Source organism: Ambystoma mexicanum, chromosome 5q (genome assembly GCF_040938575.1).
Source record: "Ambystoma mexicanum isolate Mex_15411 chromosome 5q, UKY_AmexF1_1, whole genome shotgun sequence".
NCBI classification, from domain to species: Eukaryota; Metazoa; Chordata; class Amphibia; order Caudata; family Ambystomatidae; genus Ambystoma; species Ambystoma mexicanum.
The window spans coordinates 907,023,539-907,045,110 of NC_090933.1; the positions used below are offsets into that span (position 1 = coordinate 907,023,539).

At 46.9% G+C, this 21,572-nt stretch overlaps 1 protein-coding gene across 1 annotated transcript in view; it reads left to right on the forward strand.

Moving 5' to 3' along the window:
• POP1 (POP1 homolog, ribonuclease P/MRP subunit) overlaps window positions 1–21,572 on the forward strand; it is a 1,381,968-nt gene that overhangs the window by 119,686 nt on the left and 1,240,710 nt on the right. The window contains exon 3 of the mRNA XM_069621412.1: window positions 1,487–1,633. Coding sequence (XP_069477513.1) covers window positions 1,487–1,633 — 147 coding nt within the window. The remainder of the gene's footprint in view (window positions 1–1,486; window positions 1,634–21,572) is intronic.

Here is a 21,572-nt window from a genome sequence, read left to right on the forward strand (position 1 = left end):
TTCCTTCTCAACCCCAACTCCGGGTACTGCTCGCTAGTCTATGCACAGCATGTGATTCTAAGCAGATTAACAAACATCAGAAGGTGTGCATTACTTAACGTAAAAGCATTTCTGATGGTTGTATCTGCTTAGATTCACATGCGCCCACCCTTCCTCCCCGCACGGATGGAAGGAACATGGACGTCCTATTACTTTTCTCTCTTTTCTGTACTCACTCACGTTAGTCATAAGGCTCCCTCGTGGCAGACAAAATACAATCAGAGGGACCTTGGCGCGTGAGGGATTTTGGGTACACTGCACGTCACTATAGGGATAGTGTTACAGACATGCCTATGCCGACGTCCCCTTTCGGTCCCTGAAAGACAAGATGCAATACTCTGCAGTGACCACTGGATGTCGGACTATATGCACAGCATGTGAATCTAAGCAGATGCAACCATCAGAAATACTTTTACTGTAAGTAATGCATGTCCTAGCTGCATCTGCACTGCTGAAACTGCTGCTCAGACCTCATTGCCGAATGAGTTGCTGATCGAACCAATGGTGTTCTTCATGAACTGCGTCTAAATTACTGAACCTCATGACCTCCATGATATGCATTACTTGAATAATGTCTCGGACTGCAGCTGCCTTCTGTTTGACCCCCGCTTTGACATCTGCTCATTGAAGAACCAAAGCCTGGTTCACCATTGGCTAACTCTGTGCCAAAGGTATTATTGACTGAATGCTCCCCGGCTCATTTTGGGCCCTAGAATCTGGATAGGGCCCATTAATCTTTTTGCAACTCAAGAACATATCGTTTGAACATTGTGTTTTTTATTTGCCTTTTCTTACCCTGTCTCATTACCCAAAGTGATGCCTATTTCTAGGTTGCATATTCTGTGTTCGTTCTTCATGGGTGGGTTTTTAGTGTTTTCTAGTTTTCATTGTACATGGTGTTTAAAGTATATATTTTTTTTTTTTTTATAGAACCTTGATCGGGCATTGCTTTATTTTGGACTGTTCTACTTTTCAGTTTGGGTTGCTACTGAACTGTATTCACACCCTTCTTGAGAGTATAGCATTCCTTCTTCAGCCCACGTTACCACAAAAGGCAAAGGAGTTGTATCTTTTAACTGTGCCTGTTTTACCTTTTGATTTGTTTTTGGTTTGTAGAAGTGCGTTGCCTGAGTGGGCACATTTAGCCTCTACTCATCTTTGTGCTCCTGTAGGACAGAAGTCCATTCATCACAGCAAGACCTTTGTTTTGGGGTTGCTAGCATTGGCATGCATAAGATGGTAGAAGCCAAGGCTGTTAGACATGTCTGTATGTAACAGTGGTGATAACTCTTTCAACGCTTTGGGTTGCTTGATGCCATAGTCTTAGCTTTCATGAAAGTCTGACTGAATGGTCTTAATTTGAAAATGTGAATAGAAAATGTATCTTTTTTTTTTAAGATTGACTAAATCATTGTGGTTTACAATGACTCCTATGTGCTCTTTCCAGAGTTCCATCTTGGCCCCTCTATGCTTCCTGCTAAAGAAGGCTGTCAGAAGGACGTACAAACCTATTTTGATCAGCCTACCACTAAGGGGTATTTTAAAGGAAGGGGAGGATATCATCCGCATTTGCAGACTCCGAAATTTATAACCGGTAAGTGTTTTAGTACTTGTTTGAATAATTGCAACACAAATGACTCCAATTCATAAAGGAGTCAAAGTGAATGCAGGTGCGGCTTGATGCTGTTAATGAATTTCATTGATTAATGCACAGATTTACTGATGTAGCACGCACCCCCATGCAATCCATTTAAACCTTCATTGGACATGTTCCTTGTGAAACCTGTATTTGAGATTTGACTGCTTTTAGAAATAACATACACATTTTAAAGTGTAATGTTCATTTAATCAAAAACTCATAGATGCTCTTCACTTCACCTATTTCTTTCATTTTCAAGAAGAATATTTTTGTTGTTGCTGTCTTTGTGTGAGGTCCTACATGCAAAATATTTTCAAAGAGGATCCCCAGATTTGCATTATACATTGCTGTCGGCAAAGATTTTTCTTTTTGTTGCTTTCCTCCATAGACTTCTATGGGACACCCTTTCATTTTTATATTGTTTGGCTGCTGATCTAAAGTCCTCTGCTTAACTTACCTTGATTTTTGCTTATTCTTATGGGGAAACATATTAGTCCCTAAGACTATCGGTACCTGTAACTTAGAAAAAGAAAACGTTGTGGTTACAATTACAATGTGCCCAGGATTGGCTGTTAGCAGCAAGTATTTTTCTTAAATGTTTTTGACTTTTTACTTGTGAACTTATGTACTTTACAGCATGCCATAAAGCGTACCATATACTCTAAAAAGGCTGTACCACTTTCCTGTGCTTTGACCATTTTATACTTTGACTTTCTTCCTGCCCTCTTGTGTCTGGAATTGCCATAAAAGCAAAGCCCTTCCCCAGGCAAAGCCACTGCTTTTCCAGGCAAAGTAGCGGTCTGTGTGTGGCCGGATGTGGGGGCTGGGACAGTCTTGTCCTAGTCCACATGCGAGCCACAGATTATCTGTTGCATTGCAGAATGTTTGGCTACTGGATGTCCAAGATTGGACAGCCCATATCAGTTTGTATGGTGCAGATCCTTACCCTTGTTGGCCCTGGAGGCGACTCCAGTCAAAATCCTGGATATAAGGAGAGCTCCTACAGCTCCGACCTAATCATCATTGGAGCCAAACCCTTAGGAAGAAGTGCAGCCCCTGAAGATCCAAGGGTGACGGGTGCAGCTGACCAGAATTGCTCCCAGCCAAGTCCTGGTGAAGACCTTTACCTCTGTCCTGATCGCAAGCAGACCCTTGTCTGGGCTTGGACCCCTGGACTGGTGGGAACAACCTGTCCCAACCCCTGCTTGAAGATCTTGTGTGCTGAGCCTTTGGAATCGTCTTTGATCACCCAGTGTACTTATCTGCTCTCTCCTGGGCTACTTCGCTGCTGCCGCCGTCGCTGTTCCCTCTGCATCTTTGGCACCTAATAAAATAATGGCACAAACAAGATTCAAGTTGTCGTGACTTTTTGCAATTGAGATATCAAACGCAATTGAAGTCTTCTCGAATTTACGAATCCTGTGTACAGTGCCGGCTCTGTAAGAACCTCCAACCAGTCTGCAATATTTCACCAGGGGCTTCGAGCACTGCCCCACTGGGTTCTTAGAACAGGGTGCAAGTACGTATTGACTGCCAATCAACAAGCTCCAGCACGGTAGCCACGCCTTCCCAGTGCTCACCAAAACCCCCCGTCTTTGGAACATGGTAGATCTTCAACTTGTAAAACAAGACCTCTGTTACAGCCTCCTACACTGAAGAGATGTGCATGGCCTGCTCCTTCGTTCGTTGTAGATTGCCTGTCCCTGCCTGATTTTGGTGACTCCCACTGAAACCAGCCTTATTTGGATCCTGGAGGTGAAATGACATTGCCAGTCTTGTGGAGGTCTACATCTCTCTGTGCAATGGAGATCGTGCTGCCCAGTGTTCAGCTCCATACCAAACGGAGCCTGAACTGCATACTACCTGAACCCAACGTCAAAGTGGCCTTGCCACCCACAGCCTGTCGCAACCCTCGCCCAAAACCCCCTCTGGAAAACCCATTGTCCTGGTGGAGTCAGGACCCGGGCCTCTAGAGCCAGGCATCCTTTTCCAAAGCTCTCTTGGGGCGGGCCACTCCTGGCACCTATGGCGCCAGGCTCATACACCATGAGAAACGTGCTTGGGCGCTACTTATTGAGTTGCCAGCCAACATGGAGGCATCGACCTAGCTTGGTTCCCAGGAACCAAGCTATGCGGTCCAGTGTTTTGGGTGTGGTAGCCTAGGGACTACTTTACCTGGACTATTTTGTTGGGGCTATTTAAACCACACCCGAGCAAGACAACACGTTTCACGTTAATTTGCAGCTTGCAGCGTGACGCTCACTGTGTCCAGCTATTCCCTCGAACCTCGGAGAAGCAGAACCTGCAAGGAGACAAAAGGAACATCATTAGCAGCAGCATCCTACCTGCAGTCTTCATCTTTAACCACTTGCAGCTTCTGAGAACAGCTTCCTTGAATCAGCACGACCTGAAAGAGAAAGATAGAGGCAACATTAAAGAAAGCAGTAGAGACATTTGTAAATTACGAACTGCTCAAAAGACTTGGCTGGTCGCCTCACGGCTGGCACCATTCTGGACATTCTACTCACGATAGAACACCGCGACCTACAAGGAAGGAAAACATGGGTAAGCAAAGGCAAGACTTCGCAGCGCTGCGCATAGCGCTTACCGCATCATAGCTTTCTAAATGCGCCATCATTTACCAGCGGGGCTCAACCAAGCCAGTTTGCCGCGCTGAAGCTCCGCATACTTAAGGGAGGAAGAAGAGACATTCTAAATAAAGAAAGGCATGCAGAATAGCAACAAAACCAAAGAACAGCAATAAGACCTACCTGAACAATCTCAAACGGGCCGGCGTCAGTGAAGTAACTGGACCGCACACGCCCAAGAAAGACAACGAGCCCCTGCAAAGAAGGCAGGACGGAGAGCATGCCTAATTCTACCACCAGGTGAAGAGGGCCCAGAGGGGCTGAAATCATACGTGGGTGGCGGGAGGATACTTACCCCAGTCTTGAACACAGTCCTCCTGTATTTTCAGGCAGAACCTTCCCTGCAGACCACATCTGGGCAGAGCTGAGAAGCATACCAGTGTCCCTGTGGATACCAGGTGAGCGTAACAGAACGCAAAGCCTACCATAACAAATCCACCTGGGCGCCATGGAGCCATCAGAAATTGACCAATTGGCCCAATTACTAGGAGAGCTTCGTGCTGAGGTTCATTCTGCCCGACAAGAGACTAATGCCCTCCGGAGAGACCTAATAGTGACCAACGAACGCACTGAAGAGATTAGCAGGCAATACTTGCAATCCCAGGCAGGACAGACGCCTCTACCTGGAAGCAATCCAACGATGCAAAACCCGCCATATCATCCACTCCGGTGCAGATCACGTTACCTGGAACAGTTCCCTTGGTACCACCTGAGGGTTCTCGGGCCACCCACGCAAGTATGCAGCATTCATCAATCAGTGTCGCCTTCATTTTCTTTGTAGGCCTGGAGCATTTCCAAACAACCAAGCTCGGGTAGCTTTTCTTATCATACCCGAGTGGTAGCGCGGCAGATTGGTCGGTGCCGTTGGTAACCCATGATGATCCTCTATTACATGACTTTGGGGGGGTTCCGGAGAGAAATGGAAAAACGTTTTGCTCGCCATACCCAGGAACAAGCAGTAGACAATTAACTCTTGTCCCTCCGACAGGGGAATCGGGACTTGTTAACCTACATTGCTACCTTCAACAGACTGGTTGCTGGAGCTAGGTGGCCAGAAAACAAAAGAACCACGTTATTCCATCGAGGCTTATGAGGCGAATTAAAGGCCATCTTAGCCCATGTGGTTGATCCACCCAGAGACTGTGCCGAATTCATAAATTTGGTTGTGCAGTTAGACCACCGGTTGCAGAACCGAAAAGCAAACCGGTTTAAGACGGACCCTCGAACCGTGTATGTTCGGCCAAGGGAAAACACCCCGTGTACCTGAAAATGCTGTAGAACCCATGCAGATTGGAGGGATACGGCCTCCATTAACAAAACAAGAGCTGGACAAAAGAAGACAACAACTTTGTTTGTATTGTGGGAAACCAGGAGATGTCTTGAAGGACTGTCCAGTAAAACTGCCAAGAAGAATAGTTGGGGCCACAGAGAAGGATGAAGCTAAGGAATCGGAAAACTACCAGGCTCGACAAACGTAGAGGTCAGTTTGTAGAATGAGAAGAAAGAGTTGCTGACCTCTCACTTTGCAATACCAGTGATCTTAATTAACCACCAACAATCGTCAAGAATGCATGTCGTTGACGCATACATCGATAGCGGAGCAGTTGGAAATTATATTGATCAAGAACGGGCAGCAGAGATGGGGCTTCCTTTGTGTTCTAAGTCAACTATGGACAAGGTAACCACCCTGGATGGGACAGAAATCGCTTCCGGACCAGTAACCCAGTGCACATCCAGGGTAACCTGGCTGTGCCAGGACAGACATCGGGAGTCTATTTCATTTGAGCTCATCAGGGCGCCTCAGTTCAGGCTAATACTAGGGATGCCATGGTTGGTTGCTCACAACCCTTTGATAGACTGGCGGGCACGAAAATTAACCTTCCCTAGTGACTGCTCTCCTGCCTGCTATTACCAAGAGGTGAAACCCGACGTCTGTATCCTCATGACTCCCGGAGCGACAGTATCAACCCTGGGAGCAACTAATACCTTGCCAAGTGAATACCATGATTTTCAGATGTTTTCCGAAAGGATCAAGCCAATACATTGCAGCCGCACAGGCCCTATGACTGTCAGATCATCCTTGTTCCTGGTTGCACAAATCCCTTGCGGCAGGATCTACGCTCTCACAGAACCAGAAAACCTTCATTTTAAATCCTATTTAGACCAGTACCTTGCAAACTGATTTATCCGTCCTTCGAAGTCCCACGCAGCCAGTCCTTTGTTCTTCGTACCGACAAAGGAAGGAGTCTTAGAACCTGTATTGACTATCGCGCATTGAACCAGTTCACTGTGAAGAACCGCTACCCCTTGCCACTTATCCCTGAGATGCTAGATCAAGTTAAAGATGCCCAGATTTATACCAAATTGGACCTTCGAGGAGCGTACCACCTGGTCCGAGTCAGAAAAGGAGATTAATGGAAAACCGCCTTCCGTACTAAGTACGGCTTGTTTGAATATCAAGTCATGCCCTTCGGGTTATGCAGCGCTCCTGCGGCATTCCAATATTTCATGAATGACGTCTTAAGGGAGTTAATTGATGTGTGCGCCTTAATGTACATATATGACATCCTAGTATACTCCGCCTCGAAACAAGATTATGTCAGGCACATTCGTTCAGTCCTCCCCAAGCTCTGTCAACAGTGCTTGTTTGCAAAGCTTGAAAAATGCTTTTTTCACGTCACCGAAGTAGAGTTTCTTCGTTTTATCCTTACTCCAGAAGGCATCAGAATGGGCGTGCACAAGGTGGATGCCATTCTGAAATGGCCTTCACTGACGTCTCTGAAAGGGGTACAAAGCATGCTGGTCTTTGCGAACTTCTACCGCAGTTTCATCCCAGACTTCTCTGAGGTTGTGCACCCAATCACAGTACTATTAAGAAAAAACAATAAAATGTTTGCTTGGACCGAAGAAGCCTTTCAGGAAATGAAACCAAGATTTACCTCCGCTCCAATCCTGCGACATCGTCCAGACCTCCCTTACGTCGTTGAAACTGATGCGTGCAGTCTCGCAATGGGGGCTGTCCTTTTACAGAGACCCGGAAACCAGCCAACTACATCCTGTGGCCTTTTGGTCGAAAAAGTTCTCCCCTCCATAGATTAATTATGCCATCACGGACCAGGAAATCCTGGTTATCAAATCTGCCTTTAAAGCATGGAGGCACCACCTTCTGGGGGCCAGACACACCATTAGTCATCACAGACCAGCGAAACCCGCAATATCTCAAAACAGCCAAGGTCCAGTCCTCGTGCCAATTACGGTGGGCCCTTTTCTTCACCAAATATGATTATGTAATCACAATTCGACCAGGAGTCGGGAACGGAAAGGGGGATGCCTTATCTCGCATGGGCATAGATTAAATGATATATACAACTCCAGACCCAGTACTAATTATACCAGAAGACTAACTATTGGGTATCACAACAGCCTTAACACAAGCAGAACTACGAAAAGAAATCCAACAGAAAATGAATCCTGATGCCTTCCTCGCATGGCAAACTCAAGGCGAACAATAAACCACCAAGGACCATCTACCCTTTTTTAGGGATCGCCTATATGTACCCAAGAAGGAATTACAACAGCATATTATTTAAAGCTATCACGATTCACTGATCGAAGGACATCCTGGGATCGCCAAATCCCTAGCTAAGGTGAAAGAACTTTTGGTGGCCTACCTGCCGTAAGGACATCATTCAGTATATTCAGTCCTGCGGTGTCTGCGCACAAAATAAATCACAGAAACAAAAACCATTTGGCCTCCTACAACCATTGGACATTCCTCCAGTTCCATGGCACACTCTTTCCCTTGACTTCATCACTGATCTACCTCCAAGCCAAGGGTTCAACACCATCCTTGTAGTTGTGGACTTATTCTCGAAGATGGTCCATTTTATTCCTCTCAAAGGCCTCCCAAACGCAGCCACTTTAGAGAAGTGTTCCTGGAGGGCGTGGTTAAGCTACATGGCTTCCCTTCGGTTCTGGTCTCTGATCGAGGCAGCCAGTTTGTTTCAAACTTCTGGAGAAAATGTTGTGCAATTGCGCAGATTGACGTTCGGCTATCTACCAGTCACCATCCTCAAACGGACGGCCAAACCGAGAGAACCAATCAGACACTCGAGCAATATTTACGGTGCATACTGCACCACGAACAAAGGAATTGGAAAGACCTACTATGGATAGCAGAATATGCATATAACAATTCTTTGCATTCAAGCACGGGACAAACGCCCTTCTATACCCTTTATGGCAGACATCCACATACCTCTGAACTAGACCTTCAAGCCAGCTTGGAAATGCCAGCGGTAAAGACTCTACACACAGCCATTACCCAAGCTTTCAAAAGGGCAAAGGAACACCTTATTCATGCCAAAGAAAAACCAAAGAGATTCGCCGACCAACACCGGAAAAAGGCCCCTGATTATCAAGTAGGAGACAAAGTTTGGTTGGCCGCTAAATTCGTACCCATCAAGGGAACCCGGACCTTTCATCCCAGATTCTTGGGACTCTATACCATTAAGGCAATTATCAACCCAGTAGCCGTGAAACTGGATTTACCACCTAATCTACAAATCCACTTGGTATTTCGTGTGTCACTCCTGAAACCAATGCAACCCGGCACACAAATTGGGACACCACTTAAGCCCATACTTGTTGACGGAGAACCAGAATTCGAAGTCAAAGATATCTTGGATTCTAAATATTCTAGGACCAAACTATTTTATCTCGTCGATTGGAAAGGATTTGAACCAAAAGAGAGATCCTGGGAGCCCAGTGAGAATATCCACGCACCACGTCTAATCAGGAAATTCCATCGGAACTTCCCAACCAAACCTGGGCCAGACAGAATGAACATAATGGGCGGGGCCTTAGGGGGAGTGCTGTCACGACCCTCGCCCAAAACCCCCTCTGGCAAACCCATTGGCCAGGTGGAGTCAGGCCTCGGGCATCTAGAGCCAGGCATCCTTGGCCAAAGCCCTCTTGGGGCCACTCATGGCGCCAGACTCCTACACCATGAGAAACATGTGCTTGGGAACTACTTATTGAGTTGTCAGCCAACATGGAAGCATCCACATAGCTTGGTTTCCAGGAACCAAGCTATGCGGTCTAGTGTTTTGGGTGTGGTAGCCTAGGGACTACTCTACCTGGACTATTTTGTTGGGGCTATTTAAACCACACCCAAGCAAGACAACATGCTTCGCGTTACTTTGCAGCTTGCAGCGTGACGCTCCCCGTGTCCAGCTATTCCCTCGAACCTTGGAGAACCAGAACCTGCAAGGAGATAAAAAGAACATCATTAGCAGCAGCATCTTGCCTGCAGTATTCATCTTTAACCACTCGCAGCTTCTGAGAACAGCTTCCTTGAATCAGCACGCCTCCGGACAGCACGACCCGAAAGAGGAAGATGGAGGCAACATTAAAGAAAGCAGTAGAGACATTTGTAAATTACGAACTGCTAAAAAGACTTACCTGGCTGGTTGCCTCACAGCTGGCACCATTCCGAACATTCTACTCGCGCTGAAGAACACTGCAACCTACAAGGAAGGAAAACACAGGTTAACAAAGGCAAGATTTCGCAGCGCTGCACATAGTGCTTATTTACCGCATCATAGCACTCTAAATGCGCCATCATTTACCAGCGGGGCTCAACCAAGCCAGTTCGCCGCGCTGAAGCTCCGCATATCTAAGGGAGGAAAAAGACATTCTAAAAAAGAAAGCCATGCAGGATAGCAACAAAACTAAAGAACAGCAATAAGACCTACCTGAACAATATCAAACAGGCCGGCGTCAGCCCAAAAAAGACAACGCGCCCCTGCAAAGAAGGCAGGATGGAGAGCACGTCTAATTCTACCACCAGGTGAGGAGAGGGCCCAGATGGGCTGAAATCATACTGGGGTGGAGGGAGGATACTTACCCCGGTCGGTCAGTCTTGAACACAGTCCTCCTGTATTTTCAGGCAGAACCTTCCCTGCAGACCACATCTGGGCAGAGCTGAGAAGCATACCAGCAAGTAACCCGGCTGGGTGGCGTTCCTGTGGATACCAGGTGAGGATAAAACAGCCTTAACCTCCCTCTACTGGACACGTTGCAGGAGTAGGATTGCCCAGCAGATCAAGGAACCCCTGAAGTTGTCTCTGGAAGAATCTGATTAAGGGGGCGTTAAGTATACTACTTATTCATGCCCTACTCCCTTGAGTGTTGGGGACTGAGAAAAACCTTTGAGCTTTCCTTAACTTTGGAACAGTTACCTGCAGCCTGTGGTCTTGGGGGTAGCTATTGTGATCCAATAGTAAGCCCACCTAAACGGTGTAATGTGTTGAATTTGTGACTTTTGGGCATTAGGCCTCATTCCCGATCAGGACTGGACTTGCTAAGTACTAGGGACCTTGTCTTGGGTGAAAGTGTTCTACATAAATTATTTACCTGTTTTCACTGGTACTGAAATTGACTGTTCTCTAATTCTCACTTGCATTACTGCTCCGGTAGTGAGTTTTGCTTCTGCTACAGTTGCATTCTGTTTCTAAAAGTAAAGTGTTTGTTTCCTGTTAGAAGAACAGCCCCCTTCCATGTCAAAATATAGATGTGTGATCATACTTGCCTTTACTTTTTAATTATGTAGAGTGTATTGTGATGAATCTTGCAGTCTTCACAAAAATCCTACCTAAAGTCTCTTCCCAGGTGGCCAGGGGAAGGCAGCCGCTTCCTGATCCTGAGTGTGTTATTAGCCAGGAGGATTACCAGGGAGCAGAAGGGCCCCAGGGGAAGAGGATTCTTGTATCCGATATCTTGATAATGATGAAAATTGTCACATTCATTGGAAGTAAGAATCCCCATTTCAAAGTCACACCCATTTGTGATGCTGAAAACTCCTGTGATCAACAAAGGAAATTTTAAATGCAAATATAATAAACATTAACACCTTAAAAACGGAAAACTTTAATTCCCCTGTAAATCAGAACCAGGCCATAGGAAGGAGAAGTAGTGGTGGTAGCAGTCTGTACCACCCAGATTTACCTGGCAGCTGTGGCGGAGCAGTCAGACTTCTCTCAAGATGAGTTGGGCAGTATATAGAGTATACACAATAGGTACAGAGATACAGTAGCACAAGCAAACACTGACCAGAGCTTTGGTATAAAAGTATATAATTATTTATTTAAAGACACACTTGTAAATTACACTAGCACAAAAAGAGGTAAGTAAATTCAAACAGTCACTATTATATATATACAACCCTAATTACTTATTAGACAAGTCTTAGTGCCACTTATTTTCAGACAGAGGTGAGCGCTTAACATAAGATGGCACTCTAATGAATTATAGAAAAAGGGAGGGAAAAGGCAAAGTTATGGAAGCACACAATTTCAATACCTTTCAAAGAACCACAGTGAGGCAGGTTAGGCAAAGGCTACTGGAGAGCAAGGAAGTTCAAATGCCAGGCCCACTCTTAGAGAGAGCAAGCGAAATGTGTACAGGATCAGACAGTGGGGTTATGCCCAAAGAGTCTTTGTAGATGGTTCATAAAAGATTGAGATCAAGTCAGGAAAAGTTAGTTAACAGGCCCCAGGCTAACCCAGGTTAGAAAGTCGAGGATTTACTGTCACCCCGAACGATCTGTCGCAAGGGAAGCCAGGTGGGACACAGTACTTGAAAATGGGAAGAACGCTCCAGCGGGGGCAGTTGTTCCTGGCAGCGGGTGCAAGTCAGTGTTTCGTCCAGAGGAAGAGGTCTCGACGTGGAGGAAAGCTGAAGGTCGTTGCACTGCCAGGGAAGAAACCAGCCGTGGAGTTTCCCGGTTACAAGGTACTACCCTTTTCTTCGCGGTAGTGGTAAACCGTGGTATTCCGGTTGCCGGGATGCTTGGCACGGGAAAGGCGGCCACGTGATGGTCCAGGAAGGCAAAAAGACAGGCAAACTGGTTATCCCCACCAGTCAAAGGAAGAAGACTCTCCGGGCTGGAGATCTCCTCTGTCGTCGGGAAAAGTGGTGAGACGGTTCAGCAGGGCTTCACTGGTGGTGTCGTCGTTGCAGGTCGGGTCAGCTTCTCCCTCCTCGGATTCTTTAGGTCCTGTGGCGACGTGTGAAGTTCCGGTCCCCAAAGCCCTGCTTTTATGCAGAAATCCCCCATTCATTCAGCCTAGCTGTCAAACATGCTAAGTGGTGAGGGGGCCAATCACACAAGAGTGCGACTTGAGTTGCCGAGGCAACTCAGTCCAGGGTGCCTAAACCCCTTCCCACACCCCCTGTGGTGCCCAGACAGAGGGGCACAACTTTTGGAGGCTTCTGTGGAGAAGCCTGCCAAAAAGTGGAACAAAGGGCTCGACTTGGGTTGGAGTCACAGAAGCGAACACAAACGCCATTTTGGAAGCCAGTTTCGGCAAAAAATACCAACCGGTGAATTTATATTAATTTAATAAACCGGCGGTATGTTCGAGGCTATGTTAAAAAGTGGTAGCTTCGAATAATGGGAAAATCCCATAGGAATATATTTGCGGTCGAATATAAAAAGTAGCATCTACTGCCACCAGCCAAAACTTGGTCAGGGGGGGACTGGACAGTGCCCCCTCGAACAACAGACCCCGGGGCAATCAAATTGCCCCGACCAGTACGTCCACAATATGATGGTTTGTACTGGTTCTGTTCACAATTTGAGACTAGTAAAGCCAATGGTGACTTTACATGCCCTGGGAGACAGTAGTCAGTCCCAGGGTATGGAGTCTATGTTTGGGGGTCACGACGACACCCCAGGGTTACTGCACGGAGGGTGCTGTGTAACCCACAAATCAAAAACACATGAAGCCCTATAGGGTGAAGGAGCCCATAGAACACATACAAAGTCAAAGGAACACCTCAAATCATGTCTAAGAGTGGGAGAAAAAGAGTCTCACTCTTAGCAGGAGAAAAAATAAACCCCAAAAAAATCCAGCTGATGGGGGGGGGGGGGACTCACTAGGATTGGGAAATTAGCCTTTACAGAGAATTCTCCCTAACAAGCTCCCCGTGAGAGCCGTGAATGCAGAGGTTGCGCAGCGGGAAGAATTTGTTTGAAAAGCTTTCCCCATTGGGAGCTGGGCTCTGGTGGTAGGTGAGAACTAGAGTGTCCATGGAGCGAGTAGCGCTCCTTTCATGTCCGGCATGGGCCGCAGGAAGCCAAGACAAGCAGTTTAAGCGAAGCAGAGAAAGCAGACGACCCAGAGGGAGCGGGCGCGTATGTGATACCCGGTTTCACTAGCACTGTGACACTCCGTTCTCGCCCGCTGGCCAGATCTAATTATTTTGATTTCTGAACTGATACAAAGAAGCTATGTGAACTTTGTTAACCGACCATAAGGGTATCTTTATACTTATAAAGTTCAGAGTTATTGCCAAAGCCAAGAGAAGGCAATACCAAAGCTGAGTAATATGAACCAACATTGCCAAAGCCAAGAGAGAACAATTAAGAAGCAAGCTGATTGTAAACCCTATTGCAAAAGTGATAAAGAAGCAATAATTGGGAATGATCTGAATGGGCATTGTCTAAACTGAAGAGCAAGCTTGAGAAAAAGCCATTTTGAGCACTTGGTTAAGAGGGGGATAACAAGAGTGGGAGGAGAGCTGCCCTTCTGATAGAGAATATTCAGGAGAGGAGTGTAAGCAGCTCATGGTGGCAAAAGTAAAGACACACAAGTGATCACAGTTCAAGGGTGTTTACTAAACTGTATAGGTAGGTTGGAAAAATGCCTAAATCTAAGATGAGACCATCAAATAATAATAAGGCCTAGTGGCGTCTTGTCAAATAAAGGGGCCTATACTATAAAAAAAGTGCCAATCCTTACAACTAAAAATAAAGAGTGTGGGATAGTGTTCATTAGAAAGAAAGTGTTCACAAATGAGAAGTCAGGATGTTATAGCCAGGGGTCTCCCTTTCCCATGTTTTGAGCACCGGACAAGGCAAAGCTCCTGAACGTAGCACACTCGAGTTTTCCCAGCACGAGACTGCGGTTCTATTTTCAGGTATCTGGATCCTCTGTGGTCAAGTCTCTTTTTTTACACAAAGTCTCTTGCTTCTGAGGATCTGATGGGTTCAGCAAAGCAAAACCAAAGTTCCTTTCTGTTGTACGGTGGGTAATGGCTTTTCACCCCTGGATCCCCCTCTTTGGGCTCAGATCCCTCTCAAATAGCAGCCTCCCTCTGTCTGGTTCACTACAGCTTTTATTCACAAGTTTTCTCCTTTTGCATTCCCAAGTCTTGATGTCTTTTTAAACAACCCACTGTGGACATCCCTCAGTCTGGTTCACTCTTGTCAACACAATGTTCATTGGGGCATCATGCTTCACCTCTTTCTGGCGGCATCCCTCCGTCTGGTTCACTCTTGCCAACCACACAGTTCCTTCTCCTTTCTCACAATTCAGGATTCGTCTCCCTTAGCTTCCCAATTACATGCCAGTTAAGACTTTCGACTGTACAGGGGGTTTTGCTAGACCCCTGTATGCCCACTTTGACCTTTTCCTACAACTCTCCTAGGGCCTTCTGTTATCGGTAGTTTCAACAATAGGGATGGTATTGGTAGTTTCAACAATAGGGAATCACCCAGAGCCTCTCGAGTGAGCACCCACTTGGTGCTGGACCCCTCTGCAGCTGGTTTTCCCCTTAATTTGCCATTCTCAACTTTCTGTCAACGCAGTTGTTTCATATCGGTTCTCCCTTCGACTCTCTGGCTGTGATGAACAGTTGGCTTTTCTTGTCTCTGGAGTCAAGGACGGTACCACACTAGCAAGCATCTCTCCCTGTCCTGATTATCAGCGAAGGAGGGCTCTGTGTACCGTTTGCATCTGCTGCAACACACGCTGGCTACTGTTCGCAGTCTTATGATTCCTTTCATGGAGGCTTCGTGGGTCTGAGTCGGAAAGGGCAAGGTCGCTTCTCTCCTCCTTGCCCCTTCGGTTCGCTCCACCTTTCTCCTCCTCTTGAACTGCCACCTTTGGATAGCTGTCTTGTCGTGCCTTTTTATCTTGCTCGTAGTGTGCTCTTGTGCTCCACCTTTTATCCCTGTGGGGAAGGAAAAGGGCTGTCAGGTGTGTGTGTGGTTCGGTTAATATCCTGGCTTAGCCTGACTCTTGTGTTGGGACATGTAAGGTAAACGGCTCTAGTATTCAGTTGTCTTTCGTGGCTTAAGAGTGTTTGTGTCGTAAAAGGGGGTGGGGGAGGGGTGTGTCTGAGGATCCTACGTGTTAACATGGGGGGGGGGGGGGAGTGTTATAAAATGGGGACACTGCATCTCACCTGTCGGTGTCTCGCCTCCACTCCCTGAGGACCCCTCACCTAGGTGATCCTCCCACACTGGTTCACCCCAAAGAACTGGATCCAATAGCGATGGCCATGTCCTAGCCACCTGGATGACAGATCTCCGGGGACTAGTCGGGCAGACACCTTCAGGTTTCTCACAGGAGCATAACCTGCATTGCATTTGGCAATCATAAGTGTGGAACAAACGGCAACAGTGGGTTTCACGTTTTCCTAGATGAAGTAGATAAAACCGATGTGAAAAGTCAAGTCTTTGTTAAGTTGATGGAAGTAAACTTAACCACAGACGTACTTGTAAGAGTAGTTTGAGTCCTGGCAGCGAGTACACCAGTGCAAAGGACTTTGTAGTGGTAGTCCTGGCAGGTGAGTGGACCAGGAAGAAGTTAATTTAGCGCTGTGTTGTGGTAAAATACTGAAGAGTAAGTGGTAAAATCACTAGAATATATAGTGGAAAACATCCTGACAAAGGCAGTATTGTTGATGCAGATAAACTGTGGAAGTATTCTTTGCTTTCTAAGAAGACATTGTTAAACTTTCTCCTAGAATCAGGGAGAAAAACTTGTTGAATATTTTTAACTGTTGGTCAAGAACTTTATTGGTAACCACTTTGTTACAAGACGTAACATTCCTAATTTTGAACTGTTGGTTGAAAATCCAGTTTGAATCTGGGGAAGCGGATCTCACCCAGGTTACAAGCAGACGGTCAAAAGTTTTTGTTGAACATATGTTACTTCTGTTATATTTGAATTTCCATATATCACTTTTTATATGTTTGTATGTACAAGTGTGAGGGACAGATTTCTTTTGTTAGTGTATCCTTTAGTTTATTTTAATGGGCAGGTAAATTCTCTTCAGGGTTGGCACATTGTGGTGTTTATCAAACCCGTTTTATTTAATAAAATGGCATCTTATGAAAATCCTTTACCAAGTTGTCCGCCTCAAATTTCTGACCAATCGCAGTATCCTAAAGGCTTAATAAATAATTGTATATTTTTATACTTGCTCGGTGGGTCTTATTGTAGCTCGAGAAAACTCTCACCCCTCTTGAGTCTAAGTATAATTTCGAAGGGATTGTGTCCTCCGACGTATTCCTTATCTATGATATTTGTATCTCCAGCTTGCTGGCCTCGGAAAAAAATGTTTCCCAGTAGAGGGCGCTGTGCGTCGACGTCCGTCGAGCAGGTGTTCCTCGACAGCCACCGTATCGACGCTGACGTCACCATGCCTATAAATGGCCATGCGCAGCGTCCGTTGCTCAGTTCCGTTTTTCCACGCTTCCTGTGCCTCGGAATACCGTTGCTCAGTTCGTCAGTCGAAATATATTCATATTTCCTCGAGAAAACCGACTCGTACTCGATGGCTTCCTCCTCCAACCCGACTACTCCTCGGTCCGGTTTTAAAAAAATGCCGAGACTGTGGGAACAAAATGTCGTTGACGGATCCTCACCGGATCTGTTTGTGGTGTCTGGGAATCGAACACCAGTGTTCGGAGTGTGAGGAATGCCTATCCATGACGGCGAAAGCCTTGAAGGAGCGTAAGGGGAAGCTCGAGAGAGGTAAGTCAGTTTTAACTTCCTCGAAAGCTTCCGCGGTAGAGTCGAGACATTCGTTTCCTCACCGTCGAAAGCATTCTCGGTCTAGGTCTCGAAGTGGCTCCCACCACTCGTCGAGGTCTAGACACTCGAAAAAGAGACGTAGAAGATCTCCGTCGTCGTCTTCTAGTTCCCCTGAAAGAGTACATTGCCCCACAAAACACAGCTCTCAGGCTGAGTGGGAGGAATTCAGAAAAAAGATGCTAAGCATCTTCGAGAAAGCGGCCTCGACCCCCTCGAAGTCAGCTGAGGGTGATACCCCGGGTGAAAAGCCCAAAAAATCTAAACGCCGCGAGTCGAAGCACCCGGCGAAAGAGTCCACCCGAAAGCGCCATGAGCCATCGGGAAGTAAAGCATCTTCGACGCCATCGTCGAAAGCCCCTTCGAAGCATAGATCGACGCCGTTATCGAAGGGTTCTTTGACGCATCCGTCGATTGAGTCGACGCCGATAAAAGAAAAAACCACGGCTACTCCACAGCCAACGATTAGGCCAAGAGCCTCCGACACAACGCCGAGAGCGTCGTCGACATCCTCGAGCAGGGTTCCAATACTTTCGAGTTCTACTGGGACTCTTCCAGTTTTCTCGACGCCTTTGACGGCGCCTTCGAGGATTTTTACATCAGTGTCGACGACATCAACCTTTTCAAGGCCAGTGATGATGGCTCCTTCTGCTTTAGAAATGAGTTTTGTCCCTTTTCACTCAGAACACCCCCTTTAACCTCAATTTATGAGGAAAGGAAAGACTCAGATCAAGAAAGGCCTTTTGACCTGCAGAGGACCACATCACCTGAACCAGAGACTTTTGACCCTGAGGAAAGAAGGTTGAAAGACCTTCAGGATGTATTAAAGGAAGCAAGTGGTTTAGACACTTCCCCTGAAGTGGAATTTGTCAAATTAGACCCAGGGGAACATGCTGAAACCCCTTATAGAACTCTAATGTCAAGAATCATAGAATTCATGGGGTGGTCTGCACCCTCACCTGTTTTTCAGCAGGATGACCTCACTGACATTTTGGATAAAGGTCCACAGGAGGATCCTGTGGTTCCATTTCACGCTGCCTTACAGAGAAAGATTTTAATTAACTGGGAAACTCCTGAAGTTATCCCTGCGGTTAACAAGAAGTTGTCAGTAAAGTATAGGGTATCTGCTTCTGACCCTGAATACCTATCTAAACACCCTACTCCAGAGAGTCTGGTGGTCCAGGCTGCAACTTCATCAGGCAGTACATCTGCATACCCCACTGCTCCACAGGATAGGGATGATAAAAAATATGATGCCATGGCTAAGAAAGTCTTCTTGGCCTGTAGCATGACTTTAAAATCTATTAATGCGACTTGTAGGCTCGCTAGGTTCAGCCACACTCTTTGGGAGTGTGCTTCATCAGCGGCGGACTGCCTCCAGGAAGGAGAAGAAAGGGACGCATTTTTAAATATCATCAGAGATGGTAAAGATGCAATGTGTGAGTCCCTTCAAACTGACATTGATTCTGCTGACAGTATCAGCAGGGCCATGACGGCAAGTACCACAATCCGCAGGCATGCGTGGTTGAGAAAGTCCGGCTTTGCTTCTGACGTACAGGCCAGACTTTTAAATATGCCCTTTGAGGGCTCTTCCCTGTTTGGTAAAAAGGCAGATGACAGTTTGGAAAAACTGCAAACCTCTAAAGCAGCAGCTAAATCGCTAGGAGCTGCAATCCGCCAAACCCATTTTCGTCCCTCAGGATCCTCTTGGAGAGGAAGGTCCTTTCGCTATTATTCCTCATATGGAAGAGGCAGAGGACGGCCGGCTCAAAGAGGCCAAGGAAAATTTACCCGTGGTGGACGGGGTAGAGGAAAGAAAGCCGCAGGAGCTGCTTTACCTTCGGCAACTGCATCAGCTGCTCCCAAACCACTCTGAGGTCTCCCATCACAAGACACCTGTAGGGGGCAGGTTAACTCACCATCTGACGGAATGGCAGGCTATTACGTCAGATGCTTGGGCATTGGAGACAGTTGCCCAAGGTTACTGCCTGCCTTTTCTACGCATCCCTCAGAGCCATCCACCGGGGAACAGCTCTCTGAAAGTGCCGGATTCGCTCCTCTTGCAGGAAATTGTAGACCTGCTAGAGAAAGGTGCCATAGAACCGGTACCTGTAGCGGACAGGAACAAGGGCTGGTACTCCCCCCTACTTTCTCATACCAAAGAAAGACGGAGGACTGAGACCCATCCTGGACTTATGAGAATTGACCAAGTTCCTCAGGAAGGACAAGTTCAAGATGGTAACTCTCTCTTGGATCCTTAAGGCCCTCCAGCTTCAGGACTGGTTGGTATCTGTGGACCTTCAGGATGCTTATTTCCATGTGCCAATCCATCCCAAGCACAGGAAGTACCTGAGGTTCGCAATTGGCAACTCTCATTATCAATTTCGAGTTCTGCCATTTGGGTCTTCACCAAGCTAATGTCGGTTGTGGCTGCAAGTCTAAGGAGGGAAGGGATTCACGTCTACCCCTACCTGGACGATTGGTTGATCAGAGCAGTTTCTTCGGAACAAGCTCTGATCCAACTAGATTATGTCTGCCACTCCCTTCACAAGCTGGGCTTCTCCCTCAATTTAAAGAAGTCACAGATGATACCATCAGAGAGACTCCAGTTCATTGGAGCAGTCCTGGACACGTCCCTGGGGAAAAGCCTCGCCACCAGAGGTGAGGGATCAAGATATTCTGCAGATGTTCACCAGGTTTCAAAATGCCCAACGTCTCCCAGCCTACGACTTTCTGAGGTTGCTAGGCCTCATGGCATCCTGCATATCCCTTGTGCCAGAGGCTCGCCTGAGAATGAGATCCCTTCAGTGGGCACTGAGGACTCAGTGGTCACAATTCTCAGGGAGGATGACAGCTCTCCTCCGGATTCCGGACAAGATAGCCCACGACCTTCAATGGTGGGCCTATCCAGAGAACATCTTGAAAGGAGAACTGTTTTGGCAACCATGGCCGGAGATAACAGTAGTCACAGACGCCTCACTCACGGGGTGGGGAGCCCATGCCAACGACTTGACCATCAGCGGTCGTTGGTCTCCATCGGAGTCCAGACTACACATCAACCTGTTGGAGCTGAGAGCCATCAAATTGGCACTGAAGGCTTTTCTGCCGTCTGTACGGGGGAGAAACGTCCTGATAATGTCGGACAATACAGTGGCCATGCACTACCTCAACAAAAGAGGAGGCGTAGGGTCACTGCCACTGTGCAGAGAGGCGATGCAGCTCTGGTTTTGGGCAATTCAGGAAGGAATCTCTATCGGCAATTCACCTAGCCGGAGAGAAGAACTTGACAGTGGACGCTCTGAGCAGGCAGAACAGTCTCCCACGAGTGGGAGATAGCTCAGGAAGTCCTTCAAGAGATCTTTGCCCTTTGGGGAACCCCTCAAGTGGATCTGTTCGCCACCAGTATCAACAGGAAGTGCGACAGATTTTGCTCAAGGGAATTTCCCCCGAGAGGAGCTCTAGGAGACGCGTTCGTAGCGGACTGGGAGTTCCCACTTCTGTACGCGTTTCCTCCAGTCCCTGTCATTCCTCAAATGATCAGGAGGTTGAGAAGTTTTCGGAAGACCATGATCCTAATTGCCCCGGATTGGGCCAGGAGAACGTGGTACCCGGACCTTCTGGACATGTCCATCCACCCTCCAATTCGTCTACCGTACAGAGAGGACCTTCTCTCGCAGAAGGGTGGTCAGGTTCTCCATCCAGCCATCAAGACCCTCAACCTTCACGCTTGGTATCTGAAAGGTTGAGGTACAAGGATTGGGACCTTCTAGTTGACGTCATGGAGGTGTTGCTTTCGGCCAGAAGGCCAGCAACTAAAACTCTATACCGCTGCCGTTGGAATAAATTTTGCAGCTGGTGCAGAGAAAAGAATATCAAACCCTTTTCATGTGGTACACCTGCGGTGTTATCCTTCTTACTTCATTTGGCAAATTCAGGCCTTCAAGTTGGCACTATTAAGGGCTATCTCGCAGCGCTATCGATCATTAAGCGTACTGCAGAGGAGCCATCGTATTTCAAAATTCCATTGGTAATACAATACCTGAAAGGTCTAACTAATGTTTACCCTCCAAGACCATTCCAAGTTCCCTTATGGGACTCAAATCTAGTTTTAAACTTCCTAAAGGGTGCTGCAATTCAACCACTCCACTCTTGTTCATCGAAGTTTCTCACCCTCAAAACTGTTTTATTGGTAGCATTAACATCTGCTAGAAGAGTTGGTGAGATACAAGCCCTATCTTGTAAACCTCCTCATACAATTTTTCACAAGGACAAAGTCGTTCTACAGGTGAAGCCTAACTTCCTCCCAAAGGTAGTTTCTGAATTTCACATTACTCAGAAGATTACTTTACCTTCATTCTA